General features: G+C 34.8%; 1 protein-coding gene across 2 annotated transcripts in view; it reads right to left on the bottom strand.

Moving 5' to 3' along the window:
* LOC108966390 (chondroitin sulfate glucuronyltransferase) overlaps window positions 1-23,337 on the bottom strand; it is an 83,035-nt gene that overhangs the window by 35,343 nt on the left and 24,355 nt on the right. Inside the window, exon 1 of one of the 2 annotated variants that reach the window (XM_018929250.1) lies at window positions 1,842-3,049. The exons of the other annotated variant lie outside the window; for it this stretch is intronic. Coding sequence (XP_018784795.1) covers window positions 1,842-2,057 — 216 coding nt within the window. The 5' untranslated portion in view covers window positions 2,058-3,049. Of the gene's footprint in view, window positions 1-1,841; window positions 3,050-23,337 lie in introns of those variants that run through there. 2 annotated transcript variants of the gene reach the window in all.

Below are 23,337 nucleotides of genomic sequence, written 5' to 3'. Positions count from 1 at the left end.
AGGGTTGCCAAATATCTGCAGAAAAAAATGAAATTAAATTAAAATAAAAATATAAAAAAAATTAAAATAAAATATAAAAAAAATTAAAAAAGATGAAAATAATAAAAATAATAAAAATAAAATTCTAAATGATCTTTTTATGTCTGTACGTTTTTTGTGAAACGCATGTACATACAACATACACATTCGCGGCGTGAGACGTTTCAACTGAAAAGTAATGCGTCGATATTTGTGAACTTTGGTGCCGCATTGTATTTTTCAAGTAGTCCGAGTACGAGTAATGGATTGTTAACAAAACACGTGCTTTTTGCCTAATGAACTTCACACCCATACACGCACATGTATGTATGTATGTATATATGCAGGTGTATTTACAGAGTTGTAAATAGCGGCGTCATTCTATTTGCAATGCTCTTAACAACAAACAACACAAAATACTCATACTTATAACGGAAATGGCATTAACAAGGAGGATAATTGTTATTTGCATAAATAGACACTTAAGCAAACTGAATAACTGCTATACGCTTACACGGCACTCTGATTATAAAAAATTATAATTATTGCAATGAAAACAACAACCACCATTAATATTATATTTTACTCGTACTTCGTCTACCAATGGGGCAGAACGCGGAGCAATAAAATCGCTCGTCTTAAGATTTCAAGAAAGTAAACAAATAGACGAAGAACAAGTGGCATTTCGCCTTCATTCATGCCTTCATTCATACATATGTTTGTCATGTACATAAGTACTGCACATATCTATTCATATTTGTGTAGGCAGACTTCCGAATGGCACTAAAGCACATGGTGACATACACACATATGTATGTATGTATATACTCGTACACACAAACAGAAAATCAAGTCAATTAGAAAAGTACACAAACGGTAAATTTAATAGCGTGAGTTAAGAAATTATATGTATGTATATATGTATGTGCATACATAACTACGTACATATGAATATTTAAGTGGCTTTTGTTTATCAATTAATATTGGATGCATTAAAACAAAAGTAAAGTCGAAATAGAGCAGAGTAAAGAGTTGTAAGTCAATACAAGAAGTTATCTAAATCCACGAAGAAATGTTATTAAAACAATTATTTATATATTTTATTTGTACATATTTATAAAACTCAGTTGAATTGGAAATAAATGTGTTTAAGTGCTGAAGTAATTGCAATATCGACCCAAAAGCGGGTTTCCTAATAACGCCTTCAAAAGACAATTGAAAAATATTTACATACATACATTTTTTTTTCATAATTCCAAAAGATATTTATTAAAAATAATTTTATTATTGCTAATTTCGAAGACAAGATCGAAGAAATTAAAAAAAAATTTAACCCAAAAGTCATTTTTTAAATGAAAAATATCAAATACCGTACTAAAAAAAAGTTAAAAGTTACGCTTTGTATTATTTATATTAAATTACTTTTATTTATAGTGTTATAGTTAGAAATATGTAAGAAAATCTTTCCTTTCTCCTTTTTATTCCATTTTGTTTCGAACTGAAAAATATTTTTTTTGTTTGTTACTCTAACTTTTGAATTAAAAAAAATGTTTCATATATCAATTTTTAATTTTGAAAGTTAAATGTTGAAAAGTCAACTTGAATTCCAAGATCGGAATCGAAAGCTTAAATATTGAATATTATTTAAATTTTTTGTAAATAGAATTAGCAAGCCTTCGCGCAACTGACTCAGATTCCTAGTTGTAATTAATTTGGCAATCATATTCATAAAAAAGCTCTCAACTTAAATACATATATACCTTACCCATACGAACACATAATTTATGTAAATTGTAATTCCAATCTTCAACACTCACACTTACCGGTTTTTTAGCCGCCAAAGGTTTGCTAATTAAATTCAAATGTGGCTCGAATTCTTCGCCGAATTTTTCTATCAGACTATTCTCGGCAGCCTCTTGAGGGCATTCCTCTTTTTGCACCAGATCCCAAACATCCTCCGGCAAATAGAAACTCAGCGCCAAACCCACGAGTATGCCGAATACGAAGTAGTGATTTCGGCTAAGCGCTGATCTACGCATGATCAGTTTTGTAAAATTTTAAAATAATTAAATCCAATTGGCACGGCAGTGTGCTGCAGTAAAACAGCTGATTGATGGTGAACAGGGCAATAAGGAGGACTATCGGAAAGGAGCAATAGCAGCAATTTGAAAGCACAATATGGTTAGCTAACTGTAACTATTTAAGGTGTCAAATGTTGGGTGTAAACATCATCTTGACGAAGAACAATTAAAGACTGCACTATGGGTATGTGTGTATGTAGTAATTTATTTTTGCTGCTGTTATTGGTGATGAGCTGTTGTTGCTGTCAGCAAAGTGTGCGCTATCACTTTTGTATCTGCAGCTTGGTGAACGCCAGCGCAAGATGTTGATCTGGCAATGAAGCTTGCCACTTGCTCCACGCGTTGCACCACACGTACGCACATATGCATATAATTATCACGCTGTAACACAAACACACGCGCAAGTAGCGAACCACGCACGCAACAGGCGAAGAAGCATTCAAACCGGCAGAGGCAAACCGATCGACAAATCAGCAGACAAAAACACGATACACATTAAACAGCCAATTGTATGCGCCAGCAAAAGATATTTTGCCGATTCTTTTTCTGTCACGCCACTCTTTACACACTTTTTATTTTGCAAAATCGTAATTTATTTATTTATTTTTTTTTTGTGTCACTATTTACATGTGCTGCTTCTTATTTATTCGTTAATTTATTTATCTTTTAATTTTTTTTCTAATTTTTGGCACAAACACAAGCATAATACTCTGCACTGATCGACGGTGCTCGATAAATCACGTTTTACCGGTGTTTTGCCGACATATTCCATTCATATTTCATAGCACGCTTTATTTCATTCAATGGCAAGCTTAGAACAACTGATTAAATTAATTTAAAAATCAGCATTAATTAACAGCAAACGAGGCAACAACAACAAAAGCGCACGGCAAATAATAATCAAAAATTTAATGCCAAAGAAATCGCGACATGCCGCTCGTAAAACACAACCGCACTCCACAACAGAATTAACAAATCTATTCACCAGCGAGGTGAATAACACAACACTGTTGTTGTTTTTTTTTTCTTCTTTTCATTTGTAGTTGCTTCAAGCACGTTCAAGCATGCAGGGGTGAGCGACATCCGTCGGTGGTCGGCAATACTAGCATTGGCAAATCGGAAAACGATCTACAACGATTTACAAACAAAATAATTTTTAACTGTGCAATATACATGTCAAAGCATGCCTATTTATTCGTTAAATACAAAATTAAATTTGTTATACTGACGATTAATATAATTTGCTTAATAAAAATACAAATATATTTGCATTTTCTTTTTAGATAATTCTAAGAGGAAATGTACGCTTCGCTCGCATATTCAAGACAACAACATCTACTGTGGCGGCACCTGACATGCGCTAAATGTAGCACAAAGTAGGCGACATCTTGTGTGCCTTTTCGTTCAAAAATCAACTTGGCAGCACCGCGGAGAGCTAGTCATGTATTAGCAGAGAACGAAAAATATTAGTTTTTCTTTCACATCATTTTGTCGCGGACGGGGAAAATTTTTGGTCGCAGTGAAATTGATAGTTTTTTGTTTTGTGAAATTCTAATTGGAAATTAACAAGAACTAAATAAAATCAACTAACAGTGTTGAATGTGAGTACATTTAAGTTGGTCAAGTGTGTATTGGTGATTTGAATTTTGCAGGAAATGCAATGAAAATTTATCAGCAGGCTCCAGAAAAAATTAGCAGAAAGTTGAAGTTCGAAAAACGCAACGGTGAATGAGAAGAAGCACACAAAAGATACATTTTAGGACAGGAGATTGGATTTTCCTTTACTTAACTGTGGTGGTGCGAAGGGACATTTTCGAAAATTACAGGCCCCCGCCTGCCCCCTTTCGTAGGGTGGTTGACTGGTGTGTAGTGACTGCGACTGAATATGCTAGCCAACGGTTGCTTGGTGGTTGCCGAATGAAATATGGGTTGCGTGGTGCCTCACATATACATATGTACATACACACATACATACATAGCTGCAAGCAATCGCATGTTGTTTGTGTGTTTGCCAGTAGGAGAACAGCCCATAAGCTGGGTTAGGTGGGTCGTTAAAAGCAGAGTTAGTCAGTCAGGAATTTTTCAATGCTTCCCAATTTTGTGTGCGCATACCCAGTGAGCGCAAGGATTAAAATTTTACTCGCGCAATGCAGTGACCTGGATGTGGTTGTTAATATTGCGAGTGGGAGAAGAAGTAGCACATATTGGTGTATAGCGATATGCGCACAAATTACCGTTGCCTTTATATTTGCTTTTCATATTCTTGTGTTGTTTTTATTTTTTTTTTTATTTTACTTTTGCTACTTATTGCAGTGCTTGTTATTGTTTACGAGTACAAGCACGAACAACGTTTCATAGAAGAAAAATGGAACAAGCAGCAAAAAATGTCTGGGCTGACCGCATAGGTACATAGTAGTACCGATATTGAAACGAAAGTAAGGCAATACAAGCAGGTAACAGGTAATAATGTTTTAAGGAGCTACAATGTGACAACACAATGGAAAGCAGGACAACACTTTACTAGTGTTGTGGGTAAAAATTGGCTGAAATGTGTGCATTTCGGCAGCGCGTTGTCAAATACAATATTATTACTGCTGCACAAATGATTTTCCACGAACTTTTTCATGTCCATATGTGTAAAAGCATATGTGTGTGTGGGTCAAAAAATTTTAATTACAAATATTTCTGCTAAGCACCTAGTTGCCTACATACAGATATGTACTCGTGCCTGCGTTTATTGTGGCGTTGAAAAAGTGGCTGCCACCAAAGTAAACGAAAGTTTGTGCGAAAAATGTCGGTGAAGTAATGCTTTTATGGCCCCAAAGTACATACTTTAATACGAAAAAATATATGTAGATATACATTTAATGTGCACACACAAGCGCACATACTCATTTTTGCTAAATGTATGGCACTACATATGCGGGTACGAGTAACTGTGCTGAGAATTTGGCATGAATACAAATGTGCTGCTTCTGCTGCTGCTATTGTAGGCATTGGCGAGTAGAAATTAAGCAAAGCGTATCGTTAAATAACTGCAGAAATTAACAACAGCACTAAAAATAAAAAACAAAAATAAAATAAAGTAAAGTAAAACTAGAAAACTAAACTAAATACTTGTGAAAATTTTTCAAACAAAATACAAGACACAAAAAACAACAAAAAAAAAACGAAAAAAATTAGCATTTTTTTTCAACCTTGCTGCGTTGTGGCCGTAGTAAGTGTTGCTGCTACAACACGCTAAAAATAGCAGGAATATTAGAAAATCAAACACGGTTTGGCTCAAGTTAATGGCGCTATATAGTAAATTTGCGTTAGAAGAACAGGAGTAATGTGCTTTTTTTTAATTCAAATGTTTTATAACTTCCCATTCCGTCATACGCGCTGCTTCCAGGTAAAAGGTGTGCATATGTAACCACATACAGCCATACTTAGCTATAAATAGTATTGAAAGCAGCAACAGCTATGCAAATATCGCAGTTATTTGCTAAGGTCGGGTGTAAATATGTATGTATGTGTGTGTGTATACAAAAGCTTATCGGCAGCTCTGAAGTCGCTTCGATATCCATGTACATACATACATATATACATACATATTATGTATAGAGTAGTGTATGCTTTTACGTGTTTTGAATATTTTTTACGCATTCGAAAGCAACAAGTTTGATAATTATGCTGCGCACTGATAAACTTTTATGAAACACCGAAACCAGTTTATCAAATTAGCTTGGCACTGACGCGTATATTCCTACTCTACTCTGAAAACGTGTGGATTTCCGATGCTTACTTAGCTTTTTTTTGTTGTTTTTATAGTATTATTTATTAACTTTTTAGCGTTAATACGTAGATATTTTGTAAAAAAAAAAAAGAAAAAATGTTAACTTTGGTTGCACCGAAGCTAAATACCCTTCACATTTGCATTTATGTTAGTAACTATGTGGTAAGTATGGAAGCTATATGCTATAGTAATCCAATCTGAACAATTTTTTGGAGATTACATTGTTGCTTTAGAAAATCATCTATACCAAAGTTCTTGAATATATCTTGTCAAATGTGGAAGTTTACCAAACAAGCCCTTGATTCCGATCGTTCAGTTTGCATGGCAGCTATATGTTATAGTGGTCCGATATCGGCAGTTCCGACAAATGAGCAGCTTCTTAAAGAGAAAATGACGTGTAGAAAATTTCAAAAGGATATCTTAAAAACTGAGTGACTAGTTCGTATATATGTATACAGACAGACAGACAGACGGACATGGCTAAATCGTCTCAGTTCAACATACTGATCATTTATATATATACTTTATAGGGTCGCCGACGCTTCCTAATGGGTGTTACAAACTTCGTGACAAACTTAATATACCCTGTTCAGGGTATAAAAATGTATGTGATGGTACACACATACATATATAGTTACATATGTATAGTTTTTATTTTTAATTTGAGATACGAAGAGTAAATTTTTGTATTTTTATACCCCTGAAAAGGGTATTTTAAGCTCGGATTAACTATAAGTCAATTTAGCCATGTCTTTCCGTCTTTCGGTCATGCTTTGAGATATCAATCTGAAATTTCGCACCCGTGCTTTTGTCTTCAAGGAACTGTCAATACGTTAAAACCACCGATATCGGTTGACTATAGCATATAGCTGCATTACAAACTGTTCGGCCAAAAGTAAGTCCTTGTATGGAAAACTATTTTGTTTGACAAAAAATCTTCATGACATTCCGCAACAATTATTGTCTAAAATAATACCTTAATTTCCGAAGAAATTGCTTTGATCAGAAAACTACATCATATAGCTGTCATACAAACTGCTCGACCAAAATGAAGTCTTTGTACGGAAAACTTTTTTATTTAACAAGATATCTTCCCGAAATTTTATGTAAATTATTTTCCAAATCAACGTTATTACCTCCGAGCAAATTGTTCAGTTCGAACTACAATACCATATAGCTGCCATACAAACTGACCGAACAAAATGGAGGTAAAGGGATTTTTATACTATGAGAAATGCACATGTGAAGGGTGTTATAGCTTCGGCGTAGCCACAAATTTCTAAAATCCAAATTCCTCGCCAACTTATTTAGTTAAATACAATTAGATTAATTCGCTCAACAAATAGCGTTATCTAATATTTTTATCGCAACAATCTTCAAGTTAGTTAAAAAAAATATATGAAAATTAACGCTCAGCGGAGATGAAGCGCAAATAAAACGTTTAGACACTTTTTTATTGCCTTTATACTTTGATAAGTGTGTTTCGTATTGATTTTTGCACAAATAAGCAACAGGCAAGAAGCAAAAAAGCGCAGAAATTTGATAAGCACGTTAAAAAAGCTTGAAATAATTAGCTAGCAAATAGCAAAATTCCAAACAGTTTTGACAAACTTCTGTCATTTTGGCTCAGACTTTTGAATAAAGCCACTCGATTAGCAAAATAGCCGCAAAATAGTTTTATTAGGGTGACATTGCGTGTGTATGCGCAAATAAGTGAATAGATGTATGTATGCTTGTATCATGTTGAAAAAATAGTTTAGTTAAAACTTTCTATCTACAGCTGTTCTAATAAGCGAGTTTTTGTTTTAAACTAAAAAAAATTCGATTTTACAAAGCGGTTAGTATGCCACTAATAAACGCTTACCCGCTGCGCGTTGACGGTGTTGTCTCATTTCGAATCGTCTTACAACGCGCCAACAGCTTTTGTTATTATTTGTATTTAAAATAAGTGCATATAAAACAGTACGCTCGCACATAACAACAACCACCGTGACATGCAAGTGAACGCACACACATACATACAAACGTACATATGTGCTGTATGTACTAGATATTTCGCCAGAACGTTGGCCACCCAACTTCCCACTAACGTGTCAGCGTTGGAATGAGCACAGCTAAACAAGTAGCTTACTAAATTTGCACTAGTATAGGCACAAGGAATATACATAATATACTTTCTATGCATACAAATAACAGCGGATGATGTACATACATACATACTTACCAATATACCAAATGAGTACACAATGAAGCATGTAAGAAACATACATACGTACATACACATATGTACATATGTATGTGTGTGCGTATGTGACTAACTATGCAAGTGTTTGTAAGTGCGAGTGTGTGTGTGTGTGTGTGTGCTTTCATGTCAGCGTGCAACAGTAGAGCAACACTTTACTTCAAAAACGATAAAATTAGACAAAGTGTCTGCCTGCTAGCTAGCCTACCTATTTGCTGGCGGACCAATCGCTAAGTTTACCATGCGTACGCGTTTGTTTTTCCTGGCACAATGTTCGCCACCTATTTGTTGCCACACCTGTCAACCCGCAAGTGTTTGCAAGTTTGCCGTTATTCGTGTTTTTCACTTTTGCTTTATTTGCACTGCAGCGCTCAACCGAACAGCGACAGCAACAGCAACAAGCCGAAAGTGTGCAACTGTAAAAGTTTTTCGGTACGAGTAAAACAAAACGGACTGTGAAGTAATTAGAAAGATGTGCTTTCGGTCACCTACAAATCCAAGTTGGAGAATGATATGAAAATAGATTGCGGTGATTGTTGTTTTCATACTTTAGAGAAACAATTTAAAAAAACACAAGAAATAATTAAAAGTATTTTTTAACAGTTCTTTTTTTCTTGTTTCAGATAAAAATAAAAACCACAAAAATTTTAAGTTTTAATAGAAATTTTGAGGTTATGTGAAAAAAGTCTATACCGACAACTTTGCCATATTACTAACTTCTATAGGTCGGAAATCGAGATAAACCATTCTTAACCCTGAAAAATTTAGCCACATTCACCTCCTAAAATTTTCAAATGCTTTACACGTCGTAGAATGATTTAGAGTTCCTTAAAAAAAAATTTAAACCGCCGAAAAGGTCCCAAGGAGTGAGGAAATTTAAAACTCCCTAATTTTTTGAAGAAAAAACACAAAAACCCAAAAGTTTATTGAAGGAATGTTTATTATCATTCCCAAGAACATTCCTTGACATTTATTTTTTGAAGATTATTTCGACTGGTAATTGGCGAATTACACGCGTGATTTGTTGCTACAAGGCCTGAATCGGAGCGAAATTGTCCCTATATGCTTTAGTCTTTATGTACATATTCCCACAGGAAAAAGTCTTAGTGGCCAATCGACCGGCCCAAAACATGTAATTATCTGCTCACTGACGGATTATCTCAATAAATGCATTGAGTAATGCGATGTGTTGGAAGTGGCGCCAACAATACGTTGAAGCCAAATGTCGCCGAGATCAGGATCTTCAATTTCAGGAGACAAATAGTCGGTTAACTTGACGCGATAACGGTTACCATTGGTGGTTACGTTCTCATCGGCATCATTTTTGAAGAAATATGGACCGATGATTCCACCGGCCCACAAACCACACCGAACCATTGTGTTTTCTGGATGAAATGGCAGTTCTTGAATCTCTTTAAGTTGCTCTTCGTCCCATATGCGGCAATTTTGCTTCTTTGCCCATTGATCGGCTTCAATTCTTGCACAAGTTGTATTTTGTACGTTTTCAATTTAAGATCTCGACGTAAAATGCGCCAAGTCGTTCGATACGTCAGACTGAGTCGCCGCGAACGGCGCTGAATCGACGCCCCAAGGTCTTCGTGTAACTCTCAGCTACGGCTGCTATATTTTCTTCACTGCGTGCTGGACGTGGTCTATTCGGTCAAATATTAGTCTGAAACCATCGTTGTGCGGTGGAAATGGAAACTGTATCGGGTCCATAAACTGCACAAATTTTATTGGCGGCTTGAGATGCATTTTTGCCTTTATCGTAGTAGTACTGTAAAATATGCCGTATTTTCTCTTTATTTTGCTTCATTTTTCACTCACGAACGACTTAAAAAAAACGACAGTCAATGTTAGCGCGTGAAATGGGCTTTCCAAAAAAGGAAAGGATGACCCGATGCGGCGAACTACGCGCTCTCAGCGCCAACTAGCGAAAATACCGCAAGACCTAATATTATCCAATGAATGCTAAAAAAATATTGAAAAAAGCACCTCTGCTTGGTTCACCAGTTATATGTCCAAATGTACAAAGCTGTTATTATCAGTTCAATTTCACACCTTAGGTAAGGTTCGGTTAGGTAAAAGATAATCAGACTGATATTCTTAAAGTCATTATTGATCCTACTTGAACTTCTGTTCGTTGTGATCAAGCATATCGTCAAAGCGTAACTTACACCGTAAGTACATATGGAATAATGTCTGAAAAGAATCGTTGCGTTGAGATGAACATTGCTAAAAGCAAGACCTTTTTGCTACCTCTTTGGACTAGGAAAATTCCGCTGCCGCTCAGATGTTGCTTGTTAAGAGCTCACAGTTCCAATACTAGAATATATGAGGCCAGCGGAGCACCGACCCAGTCTGATGAGATTGGGCTAAGGTGTCCTTCTCAGTTCGTCAGCTTTGCAGTCTGCAACATTTGTGATGTGACTTGATAACCGTAGCAGTATGTTAACGAAGTAAATTGATGCTATTGGCAGTGAGTTCAGACATTCATTGACTAATCTTGAGCGCACTGTCAGCGAGTTCAAGGACAGCATTGCTGCTCTGCTTTCAGATTGAATCACACCGATCTGAATGAAGCAGCACTTCGAAGCAGTGCATATACCTTTACAGCGGTCAGTTTTTCTTGAAAAATATTACCAGGTCTGGTGCCTAAATTAAAAGTTAAAGCTGAGCGCTCACAGAAAAAGAACTTTATGAGTATGTACGCAGAGAAGAAAGAAGAAGATAGAAGTTTTTCGAACTAATTTTATAGACCAGGGTCAGGGTGGGACCCATTGAAAACAAAAGAGGAGAAAACAAACATTAAGGGGTTATGTACAGTTAGAAGGCCGAGAAAAGTGAACTTTCCGGATTTTTTTAAGAGAAAGCTTTTAAATTTATTGCTCCAAATAATTGTACATATATTATGGTATCTTTTTACTATGTTTCAAAACTTAGTATTGGTAAAAATATTTATTTGGAAAGGAACTATGTTACAGCTGATCTCCGGGAGCTCCTCACAAGAAAGATGTTTTGCGGTGGCCACTATATCTTTGAACTGGATCCTCTGAAATTAATTAAGTAATGTGTAATCTAGTAATTAATCGAAGGAAATCAAATTTATTGACAAAATGTCGGTTTCTAAAAAAATCGATTTTTGAACAAAATTCCGGCCTTTAATAGTTTATAAAAAAATACTTATCGGTGAGAAAAAATATTCGATTGTTTTGTTAAAAAGGCGAATAGCAAGTTAATATGCAGACAAACAACTTTGTCATCATTGTTATGTGACAATTTTATTTAATTTTAACATGGCAGGATTAGCTAATCTCAGTTGACGTTTGAACAGGCAGAAATATACACACATACACAAACAATGTGTGCAAATGAACACAATGTTGTTTGGTTAAACGATCGTTCTAATAATCTCGCTGTATATGTACATATCTATTTATGCATGCGATCAATCACAAATGGACGAAAGCGAAGGAAATGCCAAACTGCTGACCAATACGCGGTGTACTCGCGAAAATAATAACAAAGCAACAATGAAAATAAAAGAAAATTGCAGGTGTTTGTACAAAAGCTAAACAATAAGTTGGCACACGCACCCACACACACATACGCGTATATACGCACAGAGAACACACATAAGCGGGCCGTATAACGGTGTCTTGCAGATAATTGTGTATTTCCTTACATGTGTTCGAGTAATTAAAGTTCATACTTATACATATGTATGTGTGTGTTGTATGTTTATATATTTGCGAATAAAAATAAATAGATATCTGAAGAATTTGTATTTCATAAACGGCTGAGCGTTTATGCGACATAAAATGCTTATGAGATGGTGCTGTGCGAAAAAGAGTACGCTCATACTTATATGTATGTATTTACATACAAACATATTTATACACTTGTGGAAGTTTGCATATGTGTGTGTGTGCACAATTGAAGATCGTTTGCTGTAGTCGCGAAGGCGCAGTTTATATGCGGCCCCACACATGTGTATGTGTGTGCACAAAATGTAGGTGCAAATTAATTGTGCAAACACGCTCTTGTATTTATAAACTTTATTTGCCTACTTGACACTCGTGCTCAGATAAAAGTGCTCAAATGCTGGAATGCATGCCGAAAAAAAAACTTTATTGCAAAAACTTCTTCAGAGTTCGTTGCTGCCATTGCCACTTGTTATGTGTTATGTCTGAGTACACACCCTTTGTACAGTGAAACCTCAATAAAATTGGATACGATCAAAAAATCTCGGTTGCGATGGTCTCTCGCTCTCTTTCTATTGGAGGGATCTACTATTTTTAAACGATCCCAAAGTGTTGATGCATTTTATAAGACACTTTTTATGAGACTTGTCCTTGTTTGGCGAGACAATGGGTAAATATGAACTACATATGATGACCTTTCCCACCTTTCGTAGAACACAATTTGTTTGCCATAAATATCAACAAGTAGTGTTCCTGAACTGTGGCAAACTTTTCCGAAAATGGTCGCAATCGGTTCGGACAATAACTTAGTACTCGTATATTAAATATGAGAATCGTCGCATTTCCGGTTGAATTTAACATAACGGTTAATAGAAAAATGTCAATATTTCACTTTGCACAATCTGAGTTGGTAACATAAAGGGAGGAAACTTTACTTTAATTCAACTAAAGAGTGATCCATTTCGAGATTCCCTACTTTTTCAACGAAAAATACGCAGACACTTCAAATTTAATGAAGAATGTTTATTATCTTTCGAAACAATATTCTTTGGTATTTATTTTTTGTAGATTATCTCTTTCAAATGTTGGCCGCGGCTACGTCTCAGATGGTCCATCCATTGAGCCTATCTGATGCGTGATGTTTTGCTACAAGGCCTGCACCGAAGGATTCTGGATTGTCCTCATAGACTTTAGACTTTATATATCCCCACAGGAAAAGGTCTAACGGTGTGATATCACTCGATCTTAATGACCAATCGACCGGCACCAAACGTGAAATTATCTGCTACCCGAAGTATTCTGTCAATAAATTTATTGATTGATGCGATGTGTGGAAAGTGGCGTCGTCTTGTTGAAAGCAAATGTCGCCGACATCACGAACTTCAATTTCAGGCATCAAATAGTCGGTTATCATGGCGCGATAACATCATCGACATCATTTTTGAAGAACTATGGAAAAAATAACATCTTTTTGATACTGAAAATGATTGGAATTGGCTGTCATCTTCGCTAGACCCAAAATAATGAGTACACTGCTTTCCGTCTGTCCAGTTAATTTCAATGGGTATACTTGTATATCAACCTATAACCATTGGTCTTCGCCTACCACCGAGTATTGACTAAAAGTCCTTTTTATTAAAATAAATTTCTGAAATTATATCCCTATATATATTCCACAGTCTTAAGCTCTTACAATTTCGCAACCTTGCAACCTTTCTCTATATCTTTTGAACCATTTTTTCCCATCACGGAAAGGTTCATATCACACTTGTTACATATACAGTGTATGTGTCTATAGACTTAAAGAATAATCTGTCAAACCACCTAAAATTCTTTTCATCGAATTCTCACTGTCAAATCTTTCATTACCATGCATTATTCATTCGACGATCGCTATTATTATACATGAGGGTTCTGAAAGTTACTCATACCACACGGCGAACATGTGTCAGTTCAAAATATAATACCACCTATCAAACATGTGGCAACTTGTTGAAATCATATTTCAGTGGAAATGGTAAACAAAAACTTTATTTTATATGTATGAGTAGCAATATTTAAATTTAGTTCTTGTTTAGCTTTGGCAATTTAGTCTTTCGCAGCAAAACTATTCATAGACACATATATTTAGTTTCGCTGACTTTTTCGCACGATCGATCCAAAATTTAGTACTGTTTATCTATGTTTACAAAAGGGAAGTTTTATTTTGCTTTCGTATATTTATTTTAGTTTCATGGCAAATTAGTTTTATTCGACAACGGGGAATAAGAACAGCAATAAAATATTGCAAAATTTCAATAATTAAATTTGCTGAGAAGTAATTAAAATCAATAGCACATGTGAATGAATTAAAATTGACATATATATATGTAAATGGATGTATACTTATGGACTCGTATACGTATACTTTTATAATTATATCACATTTACTCCGTCTCMACTTAATGGTTCCGTTGATGTCATTAATTCCTTGAAGCATTTAGTTAGATTAATTATTTACACTTCTCATTTTAAAATCTATATATATATATATAAATATATAATTGAATAAGTGTTCAATTAGCAATCATTAAAAGTTCAACTGAAAGGCTGAAAATAAGTATTATTCACATATTTTGTAATAAGACATTTAGAAGGCACAAGTATACTACTAAGAGCAAAAAACAGTAAGACTGTGTTCATAATTTTAAATATCTTTAGTTATTCCACACCTCAATAATCGAAGAAAACTATCCACCTAACCTTAAATTTTGACCTACTTTGACGTGGTTTTTTCGGTTTCGGCTCACTTTTGCAACGATATTCGGCCGATTGAACGTCTGATTACGAGTCCAAGACTCATCGCCAGTTATACTTTTTATGATATTCCGGTAGTGAAAGCATTGTTTTATAGACATTAACGCGACGCTCTTTTTCGAAAAAAATGAGTGATTTCGGAACCAATCGTGCTTTCAATTTTCATAGGTTCAAATGATCTTTGAAAATAGTTTTCACTGATTTTTCCGATGTTCCAACGATGTCAGTAAGATCTCTTAATCGTCTATTCTCAAACACTAATTAATTTATATAAATAACGTGTTGATCATTAGTTTATATTGATGCAGGTGATTCGTCGTCAACGCCTTCTCGGCCCTCTTTGAATAATTTGTATCAATCAAAAACACTTGCTCGCGACAAACAATTACCACCGAAGGTCTTTTCTAATATTCTGAACATTTCGGCACGGGATTTGATTTCGCATACAAAAATTAAAGGAATTTCAAATAATTGTTACAAAAATTAAAAAAAAAAAACCTTTTCAAAATTATCTTAAGCACACATCGTATAGTCCCCATCTGGCCCCTTGACACTAAAAAACATTCCAGCGACAAAAATTTCTTTTTTAGTAAAACTCCAATCCTACTGCAAAAATTGTATCGATAATCGGTATTATAATCGGGGTATCGTCTTTGATGCCAACTGTGTTGAATACTTAATTAGAATTTCATCACAATAATGTGGTTTTCTGAAAACAATATCAAACCTTCAGCTGGCATGTAATGTCCAATAATAATCGAGTAGAGAGATTGTGAAACACAACGTAAAAGAAAGAAACTGTCGACTTTCATAGTAATTCTAAACAAATCCTTTCTCTGCTTTAGTTTCAAAGTTTTCCCTTTAAGTAAATTGAATAAAATCATTCTTCAAAACTGAGGTTTAAGAAAGTTTACAAAAAAATCTCTCTTTTCATTATATGTAGGGTACAAACAATATATCATATAATCAAGTGTGACAAAAAAGAAATATTTGTACGTATTTTAATATAAATCTTTATTTATGGTTTCAGAATAGGCTTCTGAGAATGTCAAAATTTAATTCAATTTTTCAGAGACTTGTTAAAATCCTAGACTGGCATGGCACATTTTTGGAGTGACATTCGATGTCATATTCATAAACCTATATCTCGTCATCAGTAATGATGCGTTTGATGAATGTAAGGTCATCAATTACCTTGTCAAACAGCTCTTTAGCGCCCTCTATTCGACGTAGCTTTTGCAAAATATTGAAGTCTTTTGGCACGATTCTATTATTGACACGCTTCGCAACCAAAACATTAACTTAGAGGTACGATAAGAAATATTGAGTACCTCTGATATTTTCCTGATGCCAACAAGACAATTTGCAAGTACTGTTTCATTGACAGAGGTAGATGGAGGGCAGATAAACTCTTCCCATCGTTGAAAAAACTGATGCCAAACAGACAGTAATTGACAAATGGGCATCAAACTTCCTACAAGCATAAAAAATGTTTAAATAAAAAATTATAAAATCAATAAAGTGGTAATTCCGTCGGTCTGTTCTTTAATACAAGCAGTCGATTTACTCAATAGAAAAGAAGAATAGAAGAGAACAATTTTTTCTGCACTCCTAACAATTTTACTATGAAAAGTGAAAACATTTCATGCAAAATCATGGATGGGGACATTCAACACTTATGACTATTCTATATGTCTCTTATTCGAAAATTCCGAAAACACAATTTTAAATGCTGTTCCATTTTTTGCTTCGGAAACTTAATTATGCCCACTACTGTACATGAAGAATAAGTAAGCGCGTGCAAAAAATTAAAATCATCAAACTATTAAGATGATAAATGAATTGTTTAACTTCTGTTCAGATTTTATTGAAGTCACTTCACACATACATAAATGCATTTGTGTTTATGTATTTGTTTGTACGTATGTACAGACGTGTTTACACATAAATTAACAATCAATTCAAATTCATGACATTGCATTCTAATTGATTTCTTTAAGTCACTTATTTCGAAGGCAAATACTAGAATTTCATATTCAAGCACATTTTTGAAAGGAGTAAATTTGAGAAATTATTGTAAACTGAATCAATTAATAATAATTGTAGATGAGAGAGGTGAAGCTCATACATATGTATATATATGTATGTGGTAATTGACGAAATTGTAAAAAAATCATAAAATTTTTTTTTTCAGTATTGACAAATAGTTTTACACTGCATTTGGTTAACGGTAGGAAATATAACGCCTGACATTTTAATTTAGGCGGCAGTTGAGATGAATGTATTAAAGAAATATTACATAAAAAAAGAAGAAGAAATTTTAACTTAAAGTATAATACCAATTCACGTCATAAAATTTCATAAAAAGTTATTTATCTTGATTTTGATCGGTCAGTTTTGTTTTACAGCTATATATACAGTGGACCGATTTCAATAATTCATTTTGAAAAAAAAAAACACCTGGAAATTGTAATTAAATTCCCTGTCAATCAGTTTGTTAACAGGGGTTTCATGAGTTTCGTCGAGCCTTTTTTAACAATTTTTTTCTCATATAAAAATTAAGTATTTTATTAGAATCTTTTATTATGGCAAACAAGTTCTGAAATTTTTGTAAAAAAATATTTAAAACTCAGCCATTGCGACGCCATTTCTAGTGACCCCTTGGAAAAAATATCCTCGTTGTCAGGATAACTCCATAAAGGATCATCTAAAGTAAAAAAATACGTGCTTTAGTTAAAACGCTAGCTTAGAACTAGTGCGAAGGAAAAAAAGCAGAAAATTAAATTTTAGGCAGATATTTTTACAGAAAAAAAAAATTAAAACTTCAAGGAAAATTTCGCGACATTTTTGTTCAAAGAATTGTAATCAAAAACGAAAATTCTTCGTCCAAGTCTTTAAGAATTGTATCTCAAAGACTTGTGTAAAATTTCATGAAGATCAGTTGGGTAGTTCACGAGAACCGAATAAAGCTGAATTTTTTCCAAAAATAGTATCGTAAAGAGGTTGCTTTGGACGTGCTTGATAATTCGTTGTAGGAGATGAAGGCCATGCGAAAAATGTCCTAAGGAAAAGTGTTTCGAGAAAAATCGTTGGCATAAGTGCATTTCATCTAGTGGGGATTACTTTGAAGGTGACAAATTAAATATTTTGGGCTACAGGAACTTGAATTTGATAGATCAGCTATAATCAATACTAGCGGTTCCGACAACTGAGCAGCTTTTAGGGGATTAAATGTAAAAATGTAAAATTTCATATTAGCATTTTAAAAACTGAGGAATGAGTTTAAGCATAGACAGACGATATACCGACATGGCTAAAACCACTCATCTTTGCGCGCTGATCATTTTACTCCTTAGTTTATAGGCTCTCCAATGTTTCCTTTGGGTGTTACAAATTTCGTGGCAAATTTGATATACCCTGTTGAGGGTATAAAAACAATAAAAAAGTTTATAGCATCTTCCGAAGTGTCAAAATATTGTGCAATAATATTGTTGTCTGTTATTTTACATTATATAGTGTGAAAGTTAAACAATTTGTGCACTGTTGCATACGTCTTCATGGAGAAAAATATGCACATTTGTTTTGGTATATAAATAAACTTGTAAATATGTGCGTCAAAGCTACCTAGATTATATTTACACATATATGTATGTATGTGCAGCTATATGGTTACTTGCTTAAAATTTATATTGCATTCTCCGCCGGAGAAAAATAAATTAGCAGCAAATATTTATCTTGCGCCTTTTATGCGTCTCCACCGCAGTCTAACGCACCATAGATACATGCGTACAGACATACAGACGAGTACATATAAACAATTTATGAATTTATGCCTATATGCATTACAACGCCACAACGGAGTGCGTGACAACCAAACGTTCTGATTTGAGTTGAAAACCCAGTGGCAGTAATATTAAAAATTAAAAAAAAATATCCGACACACCTGACCGGGCATAATCATACCGTAATGTGATCATAAAAATCTTGCTTGTCATAGCGAGCCGACTTAACGAGTCATTTGGGGTGTAATTTCAACACGCGCGGAACGAATGTTGGCTGACAAGCTTGACCAAAGGCCTAGAAAAGTTACAAAAGTATATTACATGAAAATGCAAAGTAATCATACATATGTATGTAGATTTGTTTGTGCATTTGAAAGTCGTTGCCGCATCGTTTGTTAGGCTTTACGGCACACAGGTATGTCGCCGACGAAAACACACCACCAAAAACTAACAGTAAAATAAATTATTTTAAAATTATACGTTAAAAGTAAGAAAACCAAAAGAAAAAAAGTGGAAAAAAACCAAAACACGAAGAACAAAGTCACAATTGTTTTGCGAGAATTTCAACAATGGAAGTTTCTGCTCAGCTGCGGGCCACATGTCGTATAAGTAATAAGCACACAAACACACACACTCGCATAACGGTGCCAAATACACATTTGTTTAAAAGAAACACATTTCCATATATACATATGTACATACATACGCACGCACGCGCGCACACACACACACAAGCAATAACACACACATGCATACATATAATATAAGTCCACTATTATGTAGCAGTTTGTATACTTTGGTAGGCAGTGCATATTATTTGCCAACAAGTGTGCGCTCGCCTTCGTGCAACTGCATGCATGTACTCATCTATACACATACATATTTATGTATGTTCGTGTGTGTGTATGTGTGAAAGTGTGCTTTAGCAAATCGTTCTCTCATTACGTTCTAAATTAATTGAAATAATTTACTTGGGCTTGTGCAAATGAATATGCATTGCAGCATTACACCTCACTTCACCTACCCACTGTGCGAACCGTTTCACTATTCGGTTGTGTGTGTGTGTGTGTGTGTGTGAATTTTAAAGAGGATTTGCGGGATTAAAATGCAATCGCCTATGACACCGCATTGCCATTGTAAATATGCCGAATGTCAGCGTCGCGATGCATAAGCGACCGCTTAATGAGAAATATTGCAAATGTGTTTGCTTTGCGACGCCAGTGTGCACACAGCGTCGCCTAATTGATGGTGCATTTATCAAACAAAGAAATATTTGCAATTGCTGCTTTTAAATGAATAATTAGAATTAATAAGAGATATGAGCCGCAAACAAATTTGGCAGGAAGGCACAAGCAAAGCGCCCCTCACCTTTTATCTATCCTATCATTTTTTGTGCCCGCCATTGAATTTTACTACAAATGATCACCGGGAACTGGGGCTGTCATTGCGACATCACTTTGCTGTATTGTTTTGAAACACCTGATACTTTTTAATTCATCTTAATACTATGCAGTGTTGCCAATTTAATTAACTTATGTCAAGTGTATAAGCAGTGTCATGTCTCGGAGAAGTGTTACACTAAAAATTGTCAAAAATTGAAAGGGTACAAATAATTCTAAAATTCTATTTCGACGTGTCTGCCAAATTAATAGCAAAATAAAAAGAAACACTAACTTCGGTTGCACCCAAGCCATAATACCCTTCACGTATGTATTGATTGTATAACCACGAGGGTGATCCAAGATGAGTTAGTTTTTTCAAAAGCCTTTTCTGTCAGATCACGCGTGAGTCATTTTATTTTTGTTCAGTATTGTTTGTCGTAGCTGAGAGCGTACAGGAAGTTCGTGGAGAGTCGATTCGACGCAACTCGGACTGACGTATGGAACGACTTGCCGCATTTTAATTCGAGATTTTAAATTGAAAGCGCACAAAATACAGCTTGTGCAAGAATTGAAACTGCTCGACCATCTCAAGCAAAATAGCTTCGCTCAATGGGCGCTTGAAACGTTTCAAGAAGTTCCGACGTTTTCGAGCCAAACTTTGTTCACCGAAGTTGCCCATTTCTGGTTCAATGATCAACAAGATCGTGTGCTATCACACCGTTAGACTTTTTCCTGTGGGAATAAGTAAAGTCTGTTTATGCGAGATTTGACTCAACGGATGGACCATCTGAGACGTAGGCGTGTCAAACCTTTTAAAAATATTACCTTCAAAAAATAAATCCACAAATATGTTCTCTCGAATGATAGTAAAAATTCCTTTCTGTGTTTTTTCTTTCAAAGTACTTGATTTTGATGGTTTTCTTTATATGACAGCTATACCTAATAGTAATTCGATACCGGAAATTCCGACAAATGAGTAACTTTTTGGAGTAAAAGAGGCGTGTGCAAGTCTTCAGAACAATATCTCAAAAACTGAAAGACTAATGCACGACTCGGCTTGTCACGCTGATAATTTATGCTCAATAAAATATTGTACTTTATATGCTCTCCGAAGATTTCTGCTTTGTGAAACTAGAGTTGTTGGTTCTAATAGCTATAAACCCCGTGAAAACTTAACAAATCTGTTTTCAAGTTTAGGAGAGGTAAGATTTTTTAACATATCCTTATGGGCGCTGATTGGACAATGACAAGTCAAATCTCTACAGTTAGGAAATTAAAATGCTGCTGTCGAAGAGGTAGTGGTTGACCAATGGTCCCTGAGCTCGCATGACGCACAACCATCTAGTATCAAATCAAGAAAATGAAAAGAAGACAGAGGAACTTTTTGCCACTCTGCTGCTAATGGAACTGAAATGTGTTTCCCGCAAGCTCATTAGCTTTAAAATTTCATGCGAATATGTGGTGGCCAGTATCCCTACTAATTTTATCATAAAACCGTCGATTACAAAAGTTATGAGATTATTTTACAATACGAAAGACGGAGGCCCGTAAAATCAATGTGAATTCAGGTGAAATCTGCCTCCTTTTGTGTGAGAACTTATTACCATTTTGAAAGTCCTTATTGACAAAAAACTGGGACAGTCGATTTTCGAAAGCTTCCGTTAAGTCGAATTTTTCACCAGCACAGTTATCCGCCGTAACAAGAAACACATAGTAGTCCCTTGATGGTTGCATAAGATTATCCCTACCAAGCTCCTGAATGTTCTTGAGAGTCGAAATCAAGGCGTGTGGCCAGGCATTGTCCAGACGGTGCACTCATACAGGCCGAGTCTGGAAACTTCTAGTCGAATGTTTACTTCAAACATTCCAAGTATTGGCAAACCAGGTCTAAATTAATGTTTGACCATAGGGGAGCAGCTCATGGTAGATGGTTCCCTGCTAATCCCACTAAACACACAGCAAAACCTTCCTGACTGTCAATCTTTGCTTGACCACTGTTTCCGTCAGCTTCGCGCCACCGTTTTTACTTCAGTGTCATAAATGACCGAGTCTGTAAAATTCCGCTTCAGGAATTAATCCATTTTATTGTGATTCATCAAGGCTTTCAAGAAATTCGGTGCATGAAATTTTCAGGGTTAACTCGTGTGGCTCACAAACCGAGTTTCTTTTTATATCCACCGTTATTTAGCGACCGGGCAATCGAAACAGTGAGTAAATGACGGACGGACTCGACGATTTCTATTATTTTATCAATATCGACAATTCTAAAGACGACTAGAATTTCTGCAGCCTGGTGCATCTTTGCCTCAAAATTCTTCCGAACGAAATCCCATAAGTTTTAGGTATTGAAACATCTTAAGTCAAGCGTCTCAGCATCATCCTTGTCATAAAACACTCCTGAACGGAAACCCATAGATTTTTGGTATGGAAACATCTTAGGTCTTAGATGTATCCTATTTCTATATTTCGCACACTGCGTTATGTCTACGACACGAATTCAGCAATATAAAGAGCTAAGTAGAATCGATACTCCTGTTCTTATCTATTTTTGGTACTGCCATTCGTTGCTTTTTATATGTATATAAGAAGGCAAATGCTGAATGTATTTATAGGGGTTATGACCTATTTTCTCTGCAAAATCAAATGAGGCTGATGGATAACAAAATGTTAGAAGAAGCCGTGTTGCAGTTTAGCCAATTTCGAATATTACTTAAAACCATATAAGAACAGCAATTATATCAACCTCTCACAAAAGATATAATTAGCCTAAATGATCACATTTCTGAAGAGTATTTATGTATTAGCTTCATAATTTTTTGTTAATAATTACTCAACAATTTTACAAATAATCGTTTTAATTAAATAATAGATTGAAACTTATTAAAAGCCTTTGCTTACTTGCCTGGCTCCCAACATCGCGACCACAAAAGCGATCCGTAGCCGTTGTGATTGCAAAAGTTCATCTGTTTGCGAGTTATTTATTAACCACAAATGCACTTAACCTTATCTGTAAATTGTTTTAAATCGAAATTGAATAAAAAATAAAAATAAAGTATACATACTGCGCATGCTTATTACTCATATGGTGAATGCTCAAATTATACGTTTAAGGTAGGAATTATGGGTCCCGTTGAAACAGAGCTTTCTTGTTCATATATACATAAATAAGCATATACTATACACATAAGCAAAGGCACCACCAGTATTTTAGAAAGGGAGCATGATATATAGAGTTCTGCAAACCTAGATGTGCAAGCTTTATATTCGAAGGCTAAATTTATGAACTTAAATATAAAAAAAAATGATTTTTCTTCAGTTTTAGTTGAAACAAAAATAATATGGCAGAGTCTATGGCGACCAAAACCATCACATCAATAAATTTAAGATTTCATCAAAACCCTTTTGACTGAGCCACTGTATACAATTATGATTCTAAAATACAGTTATTTATTTAATTTCTCTGAAGCGATTTAAGATAATATTTAAACAAAAAAAAAATATTTTTACTTTTATTTTTTATATACATATATATATTTTTTTTATATAACTTTAGT

Source organism: Bactrocera latifrons, unplaced genomic scaffold (genome assembly GCF_001853355.1).
Source record: "Bactrocera latifrons isolate USDA-ARS-PBARC rearing strain unplaced genomic scaffold, ASM185335v1 scaffold_16, whole genome shotgun sequence".
NCBI classification, from domain to species: domain Eukaryota; kingdom Metazoa; phylum Arthropoda; class Insecta; order Diptera; family Tephritidae; genus Bactrocera; species Bactrocera latifrons.
Note: the sequence above shows the minus strand (reverse complement) of the source record. Positions and strands in the feature narration are given on the sequence as shown.